The 20,875-nt window shown below is 36.9% G+C and overlaps 1 protein-coding gene across 3 annotated transcripts in view; it reads right to left on the bottom strand.

Annotated features, from left to right (window-relative positions):
- LOC149796967 (beta-galactosidase-like) overlaps positions 1 to 20,875 on the bottom strand; it is a 74,279-nt gene that overhangs the window by 40,536 nt on the left and 12,868 nt on the right. For all 3 annotated transcript variants that reach the window (XM_089961650.1, XM_089961648.1, XM_089961649.1), the window contains exons 4-9: positions 19,262 to 19,325; positions 11,206 to 11,300; positions 9,624 to 9,807; positions 6,696 to 6,751; positions 1,219 to 1,340; positions 81 to 121 (exon numbers count right to left, since the gene is read on the bottom strand). In XM_089961650.1, coding sequence (XP_089817776.1) covers positions 81 to 121; positions 1,219 to 1,340; positions 6,696 to 6,751; positions 9,624 to 9,807; positions 11,206 to 11,300; positions 19,262 to 19,325 — 562 coding nt within the window. The remainder of the gene's footprint in view (positions 1 to 80; positions 122 to 1,218; positions 1,341 to 6,695; positions 6,752 to 9,623; positions 9,808 to 11,205; positions 11,301 to 19,261; positions 19,326 to 20,875) is intronic.

Raw genomic sequence — 20,875 nt, forward strand, 5'->3', positions numbered from 1 at the left:
ACTCTTAGCATAAAACAAGGATAATAGATTAAAATATTATTAAAATTTATCACAATATCATTAATTCAATTGTGACCTACCATTCCAGAAACCAAAATTGGTTCCTCCTTCGAACATATACCTGCAAGAAACAAAAGCTTACAAATGTATGGTGATCATATCCTCTAATTAATGAAATGATTAAAATTAAGCAAATCAATTATTTTCACTTGTATTTACATGTGTGCTGTAACAACATCTAAATTTATCTAAAAGATCTGCACAAAGTTACCCCAATTCCTTGTGTAACATCAGTAAACTCTGTAAAATCGGCACACTTATGATCTAATTTCTTGTTTAACGTCAGTACACTGTAACAGCTAATTTCTTTATAACATCATTATATTGAAACATCTAATTTCTTTTGTAGCATTGGTACTCTGTAACATTGAATGTCTTCTATAATATCTGTACACTGTACCATCTAATTTTCTCCTAAAACATCTATACCTTGTAACATCTAAATTTTGTGCAATGTCAATACACTGTATCATCTAATTATTTTACAACATATGTACATTGTAGCATCTAAAATTCTGGTACCAATTAAACATCAGTACATGGCAATTTCTTTTGTAACATCTGTACACTTATTAAGATCTCCTTACTTTTGTAACATTAAGACACTATAACATGTAATTACTTTTGTAACAGGACTATAACATGTAATTACTTTTGTAACAGGACACTATAACATGTAATTACTTTTGTAATAGGACACTACAACATGTAATTACTTTTGTAACAGGACACTATAACATGTAATTACTTTTGTATTAGGACACTACAACATGTAATTACTTTTGTAACAGGACACTATAACATGTAATTACTTTTGTAGCAGGACACTATAACATGTAATTACTTTTGTAACAGCACATTATAATATCTAATTACTTCTGTTACTGGACATTATAACATCTAATTACTTTGTGAACAGGACATAATAACATCTAATTTCTTCTAAATATTTGCTTGAACCTCCTGTAAATGCCACAGAAAAATAATTCATCTATCATGCATAAAGGTTCATTTACATGGACTTTAAAATTTAACAACAGAAACATAGCTTTTGGCTGAGCTTAAAAAGTATCTGATAGAATTACTATTTTTTAAAAATTTATATATAGCTCTTGTCACTGCTTTCTTCCTAAACTGCTTGATGACAAAGCTACTCACATATTGACATTGGCTCCATATGCTAGCAACAGATCCAGACTCTTGGCAAATGCAGCAGCATCTGTGTGGGAATGACTCTCACCCCAGTGGTCTAACCAGCCTGTGTAAAACTCAGAATTCACCTGTCATAGGATATAACAGTAGACAGATTTTATCACACTTTAAGTTAGTGTCAAATTCAGTAACAAACTTACATACAATATAGTTTGTGAGAAAATTAATGCTTGCATCTTCATTCACACAAGAATTCTGTGAAACACATATCAAAAATCACTGATAATACTTTGAATATATGATTCCAGTGAGCGACTGCTTGTCAGTGAATGGCACAATGTCATGTGAGACGTGATATTTCTTCATGTCATATGGCCATTCTTTGTGACCCATGGCCATGATATCATTGCATTTCATGTGACATTATCACATTAAGTTCTTAGCATCAAACACTTGAACAATTCTAAAGCAAATTAAATTGCTTTTTTCCTCTAATTCATGTAATAAAACAATTATAGATGTTTGATTTTATTAATAATGAGTTTGTGAAACCAGTAAACCTATCATGATGATCTCCACTTTGCACTGGTCAACATGAGGTTTACATGTTCACCAAGAGAGGATATCAACATTTATTTCAGTAGATATGAGGAAATATTTCACTTGTGAAGCAGGAAACATTATACTGTTGTCACTCATGACAATACAAAATGTTTATAGTTCATAAGTGAAATATGTCCTTGTATCTACTCAGACAAACATAGATTTACTTTTGATGATATATTTTTAAAGACCGCTCCGGTGGCCTAGTAGTTAGAGCGTATGCCTTGGATACGGGAGGTCATGGGTTCAATCCCTGGATGAGTCATACCAAAGACTTACAAAAATGGTATGAACAGCTGCCTCGCTTGGCACTCAGCATTAAGAGGTTAGTGTTAGGACTGGTTGGCCTGGTGTCAGGATAATGTGACTGGGTGGGACATCATGCTACATGTCTGCGGCATGATGTCCCAGTGCTAGACATCACTATAAACTGTCACACTGCAGACATCATAGCAATATGACTGAAAAATTGTTAAAGCTACATTAAAAATCCAAATCACACACACACGCACATTTTTAAAGTTAAAGCCATTAATTTGCATTGATTTTTCATCCATTTTATGCCAATGTGATAAATGTTTGTAGTACTACATCAATAAAGAAAGTTCCAAAACTTACAATAATTTTAAGACAATGACCTTTAAAAATTTATCTGGTACAAATAATGCTTGTGAATTCTGTCAAATTAATGACCATTTTCAGATGAAAATGAGATTTTTATTTTTATTAACACATTTTTGCACAATTTAATACAGAGAACATTGTTGGGATAGGGGTACTGTAGAAATATCATGGTATGGTTACATCTGACAGATTTCAGAGATTAATATCATTAAGCAAAAGATTTTAATGGTTGTGAGTTTACTTGTAAGGATTCTGGTTCTTTATTTTGTTCATTTCTGCATTCAAACCTGAATTTTGGCCCTGGCACACTTGCACAGTCTAGTTTGCTAAAAGATATTACACCCAAAGTTTGATTGTCCCTTCAATTTAGTTTACAGTCAACACTCATCAATGTCTGATTTCTCCATCATTTTCAAACATGACTATGACAATCAAAATGATGACAGTTAAAATAGCTACTTGAAAATTTTTATTATTTTATTAACAAGGAATATTTCCTAAAAATGTGTCCATCTATCAGAAAGTGTAAAAGACACTGTATGGATGATAGAATAGTGAACAACTAACAGTTCATGTAAGTTCAATCAATAATAATAGGCAGGTTTCATAAACAGATGAAAATTTGTCTGTTCAGTCTATTTCCTATAGACAAAGGGCAATAACTGGAATTACCTCCCTATGTCACCACCAGATGTTGCTAGCTTTTTAGCTGAGCAATATGCAAATGAGGATGCTCACATGGCAGGATGGGGTGGGAGGGTTTTTAAGTAATGTGTTCATGAATTCTCAAAAGACTATTTACTTAAAATTGTGCTTTCTCCTACAGTCACGTTTTCTGGCTACATGAATATGAGGAGAATAAGTAATAGGAGACGGGATTGCTAAGCATCCAACCTGTACCTTGGATATCATTCTAGGGACAAAAGATTGGATTCCCTATGTGAACGTGCTCTCCTACTTAAAGCAACACAGCACATGGTCACATGAACTGTGGTAGCTCTATCAGGTTAAGAAGATGAATCTTAAAATCTTCTTACCATGAAAATTCACTGGTGAATCCTGAAAAGCTAAGAGGCTGTGTTGGTTCTGTTGGTCATCTTGGATGCAACCACTGGACCAATCAGATTCAGGTTTTGTCTATGTGAAGCTAAATGCCCAAGACAAAAACTCAAGAAACTGACTCTGCATGCCTGCCAAAAGCTTTTATGTCTTCGATCAAAATGTTACATTCAGATGCAAGGCTCACAGAGATTGCTCTTATTTCATGAGCTGTAATTCCCATCAGGTGAAAACAGGTTCGGCAGATCTGGACTAATGGCTTCAAGTTGTCTGAATTGTGTCATGATAAGATCCAGGACAGATTCCAGTTTGTAACAGGATAAGAGATCATAGCCTATTAAAAAAAAAACTGACTAGTAGGTCTGACAGATCTTCATCATGACCAATGTCACTTCTTGATGATAAATGGTTCTCACTTTTTCTCTTTGAAGAGAAAAAACAAGGTTGCCTAGTTGAGGGATTGAGGCACTCAAAGGAACAATGTTAATGACTCAACGCTAGTCCATGAAAACATGCCTCTTGCCATCATATGCATTCACAGTGGAAGGCCTTCTTGCTCTCAAGATTCTCTACACAATCAAAGGTCTAAATTCTTTCTCTTGAAAGGCTGTCCTGACAAAACCATGAAAGAGCTGATAGTCCAGACAGAGGTGTAAAACTTAAGACAGCCTGGAGATATTTAGCAAGGCCAAAATATTCCTGGATGGATTTATTGCTAGATCAAGTAGATCACTGACCCAAAACTTTCTGCAATAGAGAGGTTCTCTCAGAATAATTCTGTCCACTTAATTTCTGTATTATTTTTGGTACTAAGTCCATGGGGGTCGGTGGGTAGGCAAATTCTCCTTAACCTGTCCCATGTGACTGTCACTGCATTCACAGCCCAATATGTATGGGCCCATAACCCATGAGACAAAGGTGGCCTATTTGTAGTTCCATCTTGCTGAAATAGGTTGACGGTCCCAATCCATTAGATCAAGGGATCATTCCGTATGGATAATCTGACCCTATCTGGGGAGAACGTCGGTCAGGATACTGAGTCAGCTATGAGTGTGTCTGTATGTTGATCTAAAGTTGGCAGAATTGATGAATAAACTGCCAAACAAACACACACTGGGTGGGTGATTTGGTGCCCCAAAATTGGTAAACTTGTCTCTGTAAGCAAACCAAAGAAACTTCAGCGAAGCTAAGTGAATAGGGACTTGAAAGTAGACATCTGTGAGATCGAGACTGATGGCATACTGGTCCCTTTGGATGGAAAGATATACACATCTGATTAGCTTAATAATTTGAGAAGGTCAGAACTTGACTGTTAGATTAATTCCCAATTTACAGATTTACATGTTCAAGAATCCTTTAATCATTCAGATTTTGATTTGGTGTGGACTGGAATAGCACAATGAACAACATTTAATTTAAACAGTAAACATATATCAAATTACTGTTAAACTTTAAAGGACTTCAGTGAATTCTAATTTCATGAGAATTACCTTGATGTAAAAATGTTTTGCTTCAGAACTGTGATTCTTCAGTTTTGCATGCATCAGCACATAAACACATTAGAACCTTCTTTCACAATAACTTGGATAGTTTCTGAATTAATGTGAAATTGATAATATAATTTAGAATAACATTCAAGGAATTTATACACTGTAAAGTTATTTTTAATTCTTACACTTTGTTTGATTTTGTATATTAGGGAAATAAATTTATATTTTGGAAACTTAAACGTTTCTTGGGTTTTACTTTGCCTTGTTAAATAGTTTAAACCTATAGACATAACACTTGGCTTGCCTATCTTCAATCTGATATGGCAGGGATGGATGATTTTTAATATGATACTGGTAGAACAGCAAGTTAGAGGGGTAGTTCTCGAGCTACCTGCCTCCAAACTTCTTCAAATCTGCCCCAAAACGGCAATGGCAAGCCAAATGGAGTCATTCTTAAAGTGTGAGAGGTTTTCTTTTTAAATTTTGTGGAGCACAAATGTGCATTACAACTCATCAAGTTAAGATTGGCTGAGACAATCAACACATTTGCCACTGAATGGTGTGCTGCTCTGTTAATGATCAGAGCTATTAAGGCTATTGACTCCCCTGCCTTTTGGTTAACAGTTTTTCCCTAGTCAGAAAATTGTCAGGGAGGCAAAATCAAGCATAGGAGATTTGGCAACAATATTCCAAACCCACTTTGATGTGGCAAGAATTTTCTTTTTATCTAACATTGCAAGTTCAGTCTGAAAATTGATGGAATATGTCTTGTATCAGAATGTTAAATGACTGCTTCCATTCTGGGATCAACTATTCCCTGTGGCAATGATAATACAATGCCATCGTCTGTATATAATTCATGGCCAATACCCTGTGGGTAAGCAGTGAATAAAGGAGAAGCCAGCTCTGCTGGACGATTTTGTTGTATGGATGGCTGATTCATTGGAAGTATGGCCAGCATGGTTACTGGCAATATTGAAGGTGGTCTGGTTGGTGCTGGTACCAGGGGTACTGTAGGCATGGCTGGATGGATGGGTTTATCACAAACTCCCACCAGAATATGCTTGGATAGTCCTACACAAAGTGAAACAGATGGATCTATCAGTAACTGTAATTGTATGTAGCCATAGGCATGTTAGAACAGGCAAATCAAACATAGCTGAAGAGATATGAAGCCACAGGATTGGCCAGAAGGATTGATCTATTGATAAGATCACCAAAGTTGTAATTGTAGCAGCAGGCAAGTTAGAACCGACAAATCTCTCATTAAAATGAAATGGTGATACCTGTTGCTTGCAAGAGGTAATGTGCAAGAGTTATTGCCCTTTGCCTACATGTGGTATTCAGAAAAGAACAGGTAGCAGGCCTGTATCTCTTAACATTAATGTGACCAAGGAACATTATTTGACGGAGGAACCATTATATGGTTCAGAAACACCTGACAGTTTAAAACAGGAGGCCAATATATATACAAGTTTTAAAATATAGGAGATTTGCAGAGGGGAAATAACGCATATTGTGACCAAGCGATTGACATGAGTGTGACCACTGAGATAGGTTTGACAGTAGTTTACAATAATAAACAAAGACATAACAAATATAAGAACATAATTTGGGGATCAAAATCCTTTACTAAAATGGTATGCAGATCAAATCCAGAAGAATAAAAAAAATTGTCAGAAATATTTACAAATAAATACAACATACCAATGGTCCTTTGGGCTCCCATACTCTCTGAACATTAAAATTTTGGGCTGGATCATCTACATGTGAGAGTGAAATAAAGTGGTAAAAACTATGAAAACAAGATGTCTTAATATGACTGATAATATGCAAAATCAAACTTATCTGAAGATATATATATATCATGGTTCACAGACCAGTCAGATTTGTATAACTTCTAACCTTTAATCTAATGCCTTTTGAAAAAATAAAACAATGGCCATCAGATGAAAGATGAAAAGCTGATCCCTACAACTGACCATAGCATAGCTATTACAAATTAATGCACAATAAATAAACTGCTTTACTTTTTCAAGACGAAGAAGAATTATTTACATATGCATAAACCTATCAAAATCACCTTTAGGTTTGAATTTTTGACCTCCACAAAATGCTAAGATCTCTATACCAAAGTGTAGAGCACCTAATAAAGGCAAAACAAGAGTTCCTCAAAGGGATTGGTGCCACTGTTCAACAGGAAATTGTAGGAGTCTGTTTCTTACCTCCTCTTTATCAAAAACCCATTAGGACATCATATCAATACCAATATTAAGAATTCACAATATCCTGTAAAACGTGTTTTAATTGAATTTCCGAGTGTAGCCAAATAAATATAGTGTATGTGATCTCGAAAGGATGGTGCACTAAGGATTCAAATTAAATTAGAAGATAAACCCTACGATAATAAATATTACTACCATTTGTTGCTTTCATGTTGAGACTTGGACAAAATGCTGTTTACAAATTTGAATAAGTATATTACAGGTTAAATGCATACATGCTAGCCAGTATACTTTTATCGTAATCGTACACCTTTTTCCAACAAATTACATTTTATGTTCTCCAGTATGTGGATGAAGTTGTTTTGATAAATTAAAAAATGAAATAAATACAAATCAGTAAAAAGTTGTGTTTATCATTTTTAGTATCATCTCTTTAATTCCACTCGTATAAATTTGAGATTTGCTTTAAAAACATCACCGCTGAGTAAAATTTTCCTTGTTTTCTATTTATATCAACTGTATATGACCAATTTTATTTCCAAGAAAACAGACCGGTTTCACGAATTTGATCTTAGCCTCACAGATTCATTATACTCATAATAAAATTAGGTAGCAGACAATTCTATGGTTTTACAGAAAATGGTGCCAGATTATAAATAAGACACTTTATGGTGCGACTTGCGGATTTTATACGATGGAAATGTTAGAGCAGATAAGAAAAAAGGACAAATCAACACCGTTTTACAAACTTTAAAACAAGAATATGAGAGTAATGTAATACAGCACTAGGGATTGAGCACATGAACGCTCATCGCAAAATTTTAAATTAAATTCACAATCATCCGGTTCTGTAATTAAGATGCCTTGCCCAACATTTTTGTTTTGGAGGACACAATGTATTACTGTCTAAATAATGGCCTATTGTAGCATGTTACCAAGATGACTGATGGGATATCAATTTTAGGACATAAATATTTAAAGAATTACAAATAAGTAAAACAGACAAGGTATTGTGTTTTTTTATTCCTGGCATTATAATGGATATTTATCCACTTCATGTATGCCCAACATGCTTGTGAAAGACGACTGCAACTTTTGCTGGCAGAACTCCTATTTTCACCAAAATTTTAGTGATCTTTCTGTCTCTCTCTCTCTCTCTCACACACACACACAACTTACTGTAGAATCTATATAGTGGGTCCCTTGAACATCTTGTAAGGACCCTATACAATTCAAATGTGGGGGTCCTCAGGACTCCATAAAATATCAATTTAACGGAAGCCCTGCATATTCATACAAACATAAACATGCTATGAATTTTTAAGGAAACCCAGATCCCAACTCCAGTGATCTTGAGCTTTGAACTGTCAACACCAAATTCAATTAAAACAGACCTGATCATGATATGGGCAGGCATAGCTCCCTGTTGAAAATTAGGCTGAAACATTAATGCTTAAGATCATTACAGATGACAGTGCTAGTGCTAATTGGTTTCCATAACAGAAGTGAAGTTCATGGATGCCAAGTTCTGGAATACTGAAGGTACCATCATGCTTAAGTGAAGAGAATGCTATCTAAAAACTGCACACAGAAATCCAGATAATATTTTGGTCTGTTTGCAGTGTTCATGCATCATGTCTTGATTGGCAGATTTATTTAAAAGATCAGGTCAATCCTGGCATTCCACTTTGTTGTTGGATCTGTCAGCATTCATGAAATGGTGAAAGAAGTGAAAATGATGTTTGTTTCTGAAGATCCATATTGAAACATCAATTAGGCCAAAGTAATTTTTTACCTGTCAGGTAGAATTTTTTAAAAACTTTTTCAGTGTTAGTGACCTTGATTCTGGACCAAGCAACTCCAAAAAATCAATGGGATTTTTTTCTCTACCTGTGGGTTAGACACATATAAGGCTTGAGAAAATGCCAAAGCAAACTCAAGTTATATTGTGAAACAACAGAGTATACAGACTGACAGACAGTTGCTGTTGTTGTAGGGTTTAACGCCATTTTTCAGCACAAGATACATGGCGGCCAGTATAAATGGTGGAGGAATAACCCAGGAAAACCCCGGAAAGAATCCCAGAGGCACGAGAAGCCACTGGCAAAGCTTTCTCACATGCCCAAAAGTGGCCAAACCTGAGACTCGAACCCACACAGACAGAGGTGAGATGGCAATGATCCATTACAGTGAGCGCTTTAGACCACTCAGCCACTCGGTACCCCCAAAAGACAGACAGATGGTCATCATTATCACTACATGCCCATCACCACCACAATATCTGGGGAAGGGGTTGGTAAGAATGTGCACACTTAACTCATTTTATTGGCTTTTATCTATGCAATCAGAAAATAACCAATTAATGTGGAATAATAAAAGACTTTCAAAGATATAAAGCAATAATGCTTACATGTGATTCCAAAGTCTATAGTTGTGTATAGCCCTTGCAGTGTACCACATCTGAGATATCCAACTCCATCCCCATCAGTTGTGAAGAGTACAACATCATTTCCCAAAATGTCTATCATCTTCTGCCTCAAAAATCTCAGGTAATCATAATCACAGGCAAAGTAACTTCCATATTCATTCTCTACCTGAAAATACATCCCCAAAGATTATAAATAAATTATCAGTCCCAAAAGATTGCATGTACAATACAACCTGTCTTGAAAGATCACCCATCTTCCAAAACAAAGGAGTTGCTCATACTATGTCTCTGCAAAAGGGCACATTTTCAAATAGAAATTCAACAAGGAAAAATACCCTTTGTTAATGTACATATATTTTGTTCTTTATTCATAGTAAGTTAAAATAGTACATGCATTCAAATGACACTAAGAAAAGATAAATTTCTGCAGCATAATCAGGGCCGGCGCTACCTTATAGGCAAACTAGGCAGCCGCCTAGGACGCTGATTTCAGGGGGCGCATTTTTAAAAAAAACTATTGTTTATAAATTTTGAAATTGATATATTCCGGTGGAGGGGGGGGGAGGAGGGGCACCAAAATCTAACTTTGCCTAGGGCGCAAGATAGTCTGGCAGGGTCTGGCGCCAGCCCTGAGCATAACAGATCATGACTCCTTAGCTTTCTACCTTATCACAAGTCAGAGGAATGACTTGTGGACTGGAGTCACATGATCAACTAAATGCTGATCACATGATAAAATCCTTCTGTACAATTGCAAAAGTTTCAATCCAGAGTCACGGTTCACCACTGGCTCCCCCCTTCATGATTTCAATAGCTTTTCTTATTTTCCTCTGCTAGTTATTAATCTCTCTGTTGAGTACTCTGATGTTATCCCAGGAAACAGAATGAACTTATTCTCTGCAATGTTCACCAAATGATCTCAGAGATTTTCTACTGGTATATAAATGTTCTTTAACTCATGTTTCAAGGCTTCTAGCAGTTTCCCAAATGTAGTATTTTCCACAATTATCACACTGGAGTTTATAGATGACTGGGCACTTCTTATTCAAAGGACTTTGGTCTTTTGGATGTACCAAGATTGAGCAGATGGTATTAGAAGGTTTGTAGATTACATTAGCCCCATGCTTTCAGAAGATTTTTCATAACCTTTCAGAGAGTCCACCGATATATAGTAAAGGGACAGTTACACATCTGTCTCCTATTCTCCTTTATCTCTTCTCTTTTTCTTGATAAAGAACAGAAAAGGTAGGAACAGCTGAAGGAAAAGTCTTCTGAAAGCATGGAGCTAATGTCATCCACAAACACTTTAACACCATCAGCTCATTACTGCACAAATTTAGATTGCAATTAACAAATTCGATCTTAAGCTAAAGAACTCTGGTTTTCAATTGCATGACCTTTTCTTTAAATCACAAATCTCCTTAAATATGAATGACTTCCTAACATACAAGTAAATAATGAAGAAACAAAAACTGAATTTTAATTTAATAGCAAATGACAGAGATCATATGGAATCATAACGCAAACTATACATGATGATGGTTTCTGATAGAGCAAAAAGTACCTGGACTGAAATAATAGGGCCACCATTTACATACAGCAATGGAGCAATCTCTGATAGAAGGACATCAAACCACTGGTCTACAGCTTTGATATACCCTACAAGATAAAACTAAATTATAGTGTATATAAAGGTCTCACTTAAGCATCTACTTATTCTTAAAATAGGCTGAATAATTTTATATGCCAAAAGCTGCTTGCAGTGAGTAGCATATAGAAATCAGTTACATAAATTTCATGTCAAATGAACACAAGTTTATGATTCTGTTTATTAAATAATATTCAGGACTTTGCATTACTACATGATGCTGCATTGTAACAAAATAAAGTGTTACTCCACAATGAGGACAATGTGGCAAATGTTTATAATGACACCATGATGCTCCACAATGTGGACAATGTGGCAAATGTTTATGGTGACACCATGATGCTCCACAATGTGGACAATGTGGCAAATGTTTATGATGACACCATGATGCTCCACAATGTGGACAATGTGGCAATTGTTTATGATGACACCATGATGCTCCACAATGTGGACAATGTGGCAAATGTTTATGATGACACCATGATGCTCCATAATGTGGACAATGTGGCAAATGTTTATGAAAACACCATGATGCTCCACAATGTGGACAATGTGGCAAATGTTTATGATGACACCATGATGCTCCACAATGTGGACAATGTGGCAAATGTTTATGAAAACACCATGATGCTCCACAATGTGGACAATGTGGCAAATGTTTATGATAACACCATAATGCAAAAAAAGACAAACATTATTTCACAAAACTGTTACAAAATTCACTGTGTGTGTGTGTGTGTGTACATGTTTTATCTTTTTTACAAAACTTCAAATACATGGCAAGAAAGTGAAACAATGTACATGATGCTGGCAAATTTCTGCCTCTCAATTCCAGCTCTCCCAGATGAAACTCTTTGCTGAAAAGAGCTAAAATTTGCCTGACCACCTAGGTGGCAGTCAGGCAGAGTGATCTATTTTTTATATAGGGATTGGCAGCAAAATCCACAAATATCTCAGTTACTACTGGAGTGTAAGGCACAATCTCTATATGGATGTATCCATGGGAAGAGAGGGAGGGTGTATCTATCTTATGATTGGGTAAGTATTCGTGAAGAAACATTTTACTATAAAAAAATTAGTTTCTCCTTTAAATACATAACCCAATCATGCTACCTTAGGAGAATAAGTAAGAGGTGGATGGAGGTACATACCCTTAACCTGGGGTGAGACAGCTTCTAGATAACCAGGCTGGAGAAGACTCCATCTGTTGGGGAGTGGCTTCAAAAAGGGAACATTTTCCCTCATGCAAATCCAGCCAAAATCGTGAAGCTGCATCTTATGAAGCTGTCAAAAGATTTGGAAAGATGACCTGTTGCAACACAGCATTATGTCACACCAGACTGAATTAAGCCCCATTGGGATGAAGGATCTCTGAGGTAAAAGCTGGAGAATGTGAACTCAGTATGGATCATATCAGTTAAAGAAAAGTTCTGCTCAAAGGCAATGCTTGTGGCAACTGTTGAAACTTTTTGAGTTGAAATGGGTAACAATTTCATCTGAGCTGGAGTTATTTCTCAACAAGCAGAATGAATAGCCCACTTAATCCAAGACAAACAGGTCTGTATGATTATATTGTCCAGTCCCTGTTTGAGAGGTAAAATTAGGCATGATCTCCCTCGATGCGAGTGTGCGTGACTTGGAATTTTAACATAGCTTTAAAACAAATTCAGTCATATCGCTACAATGTCTGCAGTGTGGCAGCTTAAAGTGATGTCTAGCACTGGGGCATCATGCCACACACATGTAGCATGATGTCCCACCGAGTCACATTATCCTGACACCAGTCCTACCAGTCTCTAACATTAACCTCTTAATGCTGAGTAGCTGTTAGTACCGTTTTTGAAAAAGTCTTTGGTATGACTCGGCCGGGTATACAATCTCCCGGGCGGATGCTCTAACCACTAGGCTACCGGAGCAGTCCTCCCTTGCTGCAACGGCTCAGTTATTTAAGATACCTCTTCATGGCTCATACTGGATCATGTAGGTGGCCTTGAATGGATGTGCCAAGAGTAAATCATGATTTGTGCAAAGATCTGGTTGTGATTTGTGATATGATTTTAATTTTTAACGTAGCTTTAACAATTTTTCAGTCATATCGCTACGATGTCTGCAATGTGGCAGTTTATAGTGATGTCTAGCACTGGGGCATCATCATGCCGCAGACATGTAGCATGATGTCCCACCCAGTCAAATTATCCTGACACCATGCCAACCAGTCCTAACACTAACCTCTTAAAGATAAACACCAAGCAAGGCAGCTGTTAGTACCTTTTTTGTAAGTCTCTGGTATATCCCGCATCCGAGGCGGACGCTCTAACCACTAGGCCACCAGAGCTGTGCAAAGGTCTGGTTACCCATGGTCCTGTTTGTTCTTGTTGATGAAAGAGAGAACAGGGCATGTATTCACTGATTCTGCTTGCTGCCACTAATTTGATCAAGAAACAGGTCTTGAATGAATAGTAAGCCAAAGATGCCTTTGAAAGCAGTCCAAATGGTGTTTTGTTCAACCAGGTTAGTATTCATGATAGGTTCAACTTGGACACAGCTAACGTTTTAGCTGTGTATAATCTAAGTTGGAGAAGAGGTATGATAAGTCTTTGGTTTGTCCGATATCCTCTCTTTCATGACGATGAAAGGTCTCAGTCAACATGGAGCAGTAACCATTGATTGTGTCTGTTGCAAACATTTTCTCATCAAAGAACCAGAGGAGGAAGTTAGCTATTTCAGGTACATATGCCTGTAGTGGTAGAATGTGTTCTTGTGTACCCCACTGTGTAAAAATTTTCATTTGCCTTCATACCCTTACAGAGTGGAAGGCCTTCTTGTTTGAGCTATTCGAACTAACCATTTCTGAGGGCCTGTTTAATATGACTCAGATGCGTCAATTCAGTAGGTCTGTGTTTGGTGTGAAACAACTGCCATCATGGTTTGAGTAGAGGAGCGAAATTCTCTATTTTCCATGGAATTTCTGCTGTGAGATTGAGGAGGGTCATTTATATGTCCATCTGAGTAGTGCAATGAGGATGAGGTACACTTGATTCTCTTGCTTTTGTGTCACCTTTGGAATCAGAGGTAGTGGAGGATAGGTGTATGCATCCATACCATTCCAATCTATGGATAGTGCATTGATTGCCCAGGTTGAAGGATCTGGGACTGGTGAGACAATGGTTGGGAACTTGGTAGTTCACCTTAGGGCTTGGTATTCTACCTTGTCACAAACAGGTCCACCAACGGTCAGCCATCGAGTGCAAATTTGAATGAAATCAAGGGATGGAGAGACCATTCTGTATCAGCTGATTGTTCCGGGACAAAGAATCTGCTATTGCATTTACATGATCAAGAATATGACAGACTTAGTCATGGATTTGTTATTGACAAAACCACTTAGAAAGTCACACACCAGTAAGTCTGGGGATTTTGTTTCTCCTTGCTTGGTGAGATAAGTCACCACCACTGAGAATGAGGACTCCATTTCCTGTTAAAAATTAATGCCAGCAATGAAAGGCTTTCAAAATGGTCTTCGTCTTGAGGATATTGATATGAAGATGCCAGTCCTGAGGAGATCACAATCCACTGGCTTTCCAAATAGGCAGTAGTAGGTGTACCTGCCAGCTTTCTTTACATGCATCTGTACAGACTGTGATCTCTGGCTGTTGTACCTGCCAATGATTACCCCGCTATGAGTCAAGTTACGTCACTCCAAGTTATCATAGGGTACCATATATTTGTGCAAGCGGGAAAAGGTTGGTCCAGTGGGCAAACCTTTGGCCTCCACAGGGATAAAAGAATCATTTGCAAGGGGCGCATACAATGGCAACCTAGGACAATGAGGTCAGCTGCCACATTGAGCAAGCCTAGATGGCAAAGGAATTCCTGAGTGGAGGGCGATTCCCTCAAGAGTAACAAAGCCACCATGGTCCCAGTTTTCAATGCCCATTCCTAAGGGAGGCATACTTTGTTTACCTGTGTGCTGGATTCCATACCTAGATGAAACAAATTATTGACATTGTACTAGGTCGGATTTGTCCAACATTGTAAGCAGTGTGACAAGGGTTATCATATTGCGTTCTAATATATAACTCACCTGATGTTTTTGCAGGATGTCATCCAGGCAGCATGATGTTGGAGATGATCTAGACATGATCAATAACATGGTTCATCAAACAAGTTAAGCCCAAGGGACTGATGTTGAGTAAAATGGGAGTGGTGTTTCCATCAAGAACCAAGGAGTGAAGCCCCAGAGACTCATGGTGAGTCAAATGAGAGTGCTCTGAATTGATAAATGATGACATTGTAGGTGAAATGCAAACTTCTGGAAGCCTTGTGAATAGGGACATGAAGATATGCATCTTTTAAGTCTCCCTCTTCAACAGCATTCAAAATTTGGCATGGTGTTTCCATCGAGAACCAAGGAGCATGAATGAATTGATTAAGTTGATGACAGGGCATAAAGTGCCATTTGCTCTTGGAATAAAATCCTGGGGAATTTATATTTCAAATGATTTCTACCACCCTTTTCTGCAGGTTATTTATTTCTTGCTGCAATGTGGTGGCTTTGAATGGGTCTGTTTCAATGCATGTAGCTAATGAGACTCTGGACAGAGGAGGTGTTTTGAAAGTGACACAGAGTCTCTCAGAAACCACTTGTCAGGTCAAAATTATTGTCATGGCAAATCTTGTAACATCTGGCAGGAAAGAACTGAAATCTTCCTCCTACCAAAATTTTTCGGATGACAGTATGGAGATAATGTAATTTTTTGAGAGATGGAGGTGGTATTGAAGAAACACTTTGGCATAAGCAATCACTACTTCTCTGTCTTTTGTCCACTTTGGTTCGCAAGAACCATGGTTTATGAGATCACAACTTGTCATAGGCTTGTGTTTTAGTCATGTAACTTGGTTCCTTTTGTTGGTATCCCAAAATGGCTTGGTATCAGTGGTGTGGATGAAGGACAGGAAAATTTGTATACTTTGTGGCCTTTTTGTTTATTTTGCTATTAAAAACAAGAGGATAACAGTTGTGATCAAAGCTTGGTCTTATGCTGGTCCTTAAAGAAGGTGGAGGTGGAAGCAGTTCATCTCGTTCTGCCAACTGTAAATTTGCAGCTGCTGTGGTGGCATTGGCTAAAGTGTATTGAGCAGCTCTGTTCAAGACCCATGCCATTCCAGAGACCAACCCCCATTTATGTACCATGGAATCCAGAGTAAGAAATGAGCTCTGTTCTGCCTGTTGGAAGATAGCCATTGACACCAAATCTAAAATAGAGCCCACCACTACCATTGCAGACCAACTGTTGAGTGTTATTGAATGACGTTTGATCTATACAAATAGTGTATGGTTTAGTCATCACCAAAGCTGCAATGTTTTATTAGCATTTCTCAATGAAAATCTGCATATGGCAATAGTAGAACCACCAACGAAAAGTTTTGTGAGAAAGAAGGGCAGTTGATGCTACTGTAAACCATTCAAAATATTTGTAATCCTGCCAGACTCCAGAAGTAATTTGAAGATGGATTCTTCCTTTTTCATGATAAGATCAACAGGTGCTGGAACTCTGATGCAAGTGGATGAAAAGTTAGGCGGAGGGCAGACTTCAGGATGTAAAAGGTGGAAAACTTCTACAACAGAGGCTCTGAAGGCTGAGTCTTCCAGAGACATAGTTATAACAGAAAGTGAAGAAGCCTGAGTGCAGTCATTATCATCTCCACTTGCATGAAGTGAGGCTGATGTCTTTTGAGTTGCCTGAGACAGAGCTGGCAATGAGTGTCGAGGTCTGCTGCTAACACAGCTCCTGGAGTGTACTGAAGAAGAAACAGTGAATTCCAAATGGGCACTGATTAAAGAGTCCCTTCTACTGCACAAGGGTTGAGAGAATTGAGAGGTGGCATCTCTAGGAAGCTGAGGTACTAACCTCAACATCATAAATGGAGAGTGCAGTGAGGTCATATGTGGGTAAGCTGGTCTCCATAATTGTCCATTTACCCTGGGTTCAACATAATAATGAAGCTATTAAGTGTTCAGGTAAAAACCAAAATAATTCACCATAATATCTGTGAGAGGTTCAAAGTTGACCCATACAGGTAAATGCAGTGAAGCATGCCATCTGGACACTAAATGTATTAGCAGTGAAAACTCACCTGTATGTAGCTAATCACAGTGGAAATATACATATATTAGAAGTTTCTATAGGTCTCAGGGACTTGCATGTTAACATAATTAAAAATACAGTGTGAACTTATTGTAAAGTCACATAGACTACCTAAGCAAGTACTGATAGCCAATTAAATGTGTAAAGATGACAAAGGCAGGCTAAAATTGTAAAGGCAGAACTTTGTCAACATAAAAAGAAACAAAAGTTGGAAATATAGATAGAGTATACCTTCCCTGTGAAGTGAAAACGCCTTCAACTTGTACCAACATTGATTCTGGCATTTGCAAGGTCTCTCATGGTGAAAGCATGCTTCTCTGCATGAGCACAAGTATTAATTGAGATATGCATAGGCTTTGCACCAATTCTATATCAAGGAGAGACCAATCTGACCTACCACCACCTTGGTGGGCAGATAACTTTTAGCTCTTTTTAGCTTAAGTTTTATCTGGGAAGGCTGGATCTGCAAGGTAGCACTTGTTCTCCAATGGTATTATGATTGAATAACATTTAAAAAAGAAAAACTTAGTCTTCTAAAAAGCTTTAAACCTGTATCAACAAGCCCTGTTGTAGAATGAAACATACCAGTCTTGTTTCACAAGGAATTCAAACCAGTTTTATACCTAGAAAATAGACTGTAGAAAGCTAAGCAAATGAAATATCACACAAAATTTAATGATGGATGGAAAATGGGAACTTCAGTGCTTGGAATTGAGTTCAAATGACCTGAATATGCTTTCTGCTCTTCCTGTAAAGCCAATTTTAACATCTGCTATGGTAGGTAGAATGACGTTACACCATCATGCAAGCATATTAAAACATTAAACACAACAACAAATAACCATTATCAAAATCCATGTTTGTGGAATCTGAATCAAATATGGATAAGGATATACATGCCATGAGACAATGTTTACCAACCTTGTGAGTGAACATAATCTTCCATTTACAGTAGCAGATCATTTTTCAGAACTACACAAAATAATCATCTTACCCAACTCAGAAATCCTCAATAGAAACAGATGAAAACTACTGACATATTGACCCAAGATTTGGGGCCTCATCTGGATAAGAAAGTCAAAGAAATGTGCCACAATAAATTTTTTGTCATTGTCACTAAAAATCCTCCCTTCCAATTTGTCTTAAGCTGACTTTTCAGATCTGTCACATGTATGTGCATGCTATGATCTGACAATATTACAATTACTGAACATCACTGCAAAATAAACAATTATTGTTACTGTTGTTATTGTTATAGGGTTTAACACCATTTTTCAGCACAAGATAGGCTATACATGGTGGCCAGTATAAATGGTGGAGGAAGAACCGGGAAAACCCCCAGAAAGAACCACAACCATGAAAAGCTAGTGGCAAGCTTCCTCATATACCCACACTGGCCGAAAACCGAGACTCAAACCCACGCAGACAGAGGTGAGATGGCAAAGATCCGTAATGGTGAGCACTTTAGACCACTCAGCCACTTGGGGCCCCCTAAAACAATTATTAAGTCAAGGTCAAAAGCACTACGTGGTCATGTAAATGCATCTCATCCATAAGAACAATTCCATTACATACTCATGGCCAGACATAATCTGGATGCAGAATATTTTATTTCCCTCTTCTTTCTATAACTGACAGATCTGCAATGCATACAGGTGTAAACAAAAGAGAATTCAACACACTTTTATGTTATTTGTGGTGACAAAATGCATTCACAGAAAATCTAAACTCCCAAAATAGAACAAGAGTATTACTTAATGAATCTTGTGGCAAATGCATTATTTACAAGCTCAAGACATCACTATAAATGCAAATCCACCTACTTGGATCACTGCTTCTTAACTGAATATCACTGTTCCCTTTCAAAAGCCATGCTGGAAATCCTCCCTGAAATTTAACAGAATTTTGATAAATAAACAATCAACAAAAACGCACCATCTGAAACAAACCTAATATTTTCCTTTGGCAATTAACATGAAAAGTGATAATCTAACAAAATTATATAATTATATAACTCTGAATGATGTTCTATTGCATAGTTTTTGACATAAGCATAAATCAAGCTATATACCAAGGTGGGTGCAAGCGGACTGATTAATGACTTTCAGTGCAAAATTACAGATTGATGATAAGTTCCTCAGAAACAATGAAGCACCAATTTTAATAAATAGATATTTGCTACATTTATCTTCAAAAATGCCACTTTCAAAGACTTAGAAACATTGTTCTATGCCCCTGAATTCACAAAATTATAACTGTTACCAGAAAGGTTACCTTACAAAATCTCTGAATATCTGATATTGAAATGATTATCACCGAGTTACCTTAATAAGCATGCTTGGTTGCAATAGAGTAAAAAATGTTAATGAGGTGTTAAAAAATTTAAAAGAAGTGAATCTGAATACTTTAAAATTGATTATTAAAATTATTACTGACTGTTTGTTCAGTTCAGCACCCTTTATATGAAAAATTAAAACAGGCAAATCTCTTAATAAGATGAGATATAATTTATATATTCTTCTTAGGGCTGTTCCATTTAAACATATATGGTACCTAGGGAAGGCAGTTTTAAAAAAAATATACACCAGTGTACTTTAATTGCATAGAGTTCATATTAAAATTGCATCTATGGGTGAGTACCCCACATCAAATGTGCCTTCCCTGCCTCCTAGGTATGTTTTACTGGAACAGCCCTTATGTTATTTGCATGAAAAACCATATAAACAACTATCTTTACTTTAAGAATCTCCACTTTGTTTTCTGATGCCTCTGACATACTCTAAAAGCCTGGGAAACAATGATGTCCACAGTTTTATGCCCCCTGCAATTATGCAATCATCAGTCTTTGAAAAGTTTCAGCTTTTAACAATTTCTTGAAGTTATGATGTTTTTCCTCTTTTGTTTAACCTATGTGGAATCCAATTCTTCATTGGATGTTTCACTTTCTGTTTGACATTATTGGCCATTTTTATTGCTTTCATGACTTGAGTGTGATTGGGATAAAGAAATCAGCTATCTGCTCTGCCAGATCTACTTCTTAGCAAAACTTAATAAATGTCTTTACATATGATAATGGTGCTACATCAAGCTCATATTATGCATATACTTACAAGAATCGCCCATACCATAAACTTTTCTTTTAACCAACAATATTAATAAAACACGAGTGAAAGTTATCTCAATACATTATTTGAATTTGAGACTACTGCAGTTTGGTTGCATGCTAAGCTCATTCTTAACTTCTCAACTAAAAATTAGTATGTGATATACTGACTGCACATTGATTTATACATGAACCCAAGCTATACCATGTATGAGTTTAGTGGAAAATATAGTCCAAGAATAGTGACCCATGCAATTGAGAAAGATCACTTGATGGATATTGTTAACATTTTTAATAGAAATAATAATTCAGCAAATCAGACATTTATTGATTG

The sequence above is a fragment of the Sinohyriopsis cumingii genome, chromosome 6 (genome assembly GCF_028554795.1).
Source record: "Sinohyriopsis cumingii isolate HCF-2022 chromosome 6, ASM2855479v2, whole genome shotgun sequence".
In the NCBI taxonomy this organism is placed as follows: domain Eukaryota; kingdom Metazoa; phylum Mollusca; class Bivalvia; order Unionida; family Unionidae; genus Sinohyriopsis; species Sinohyriopsis cumingii.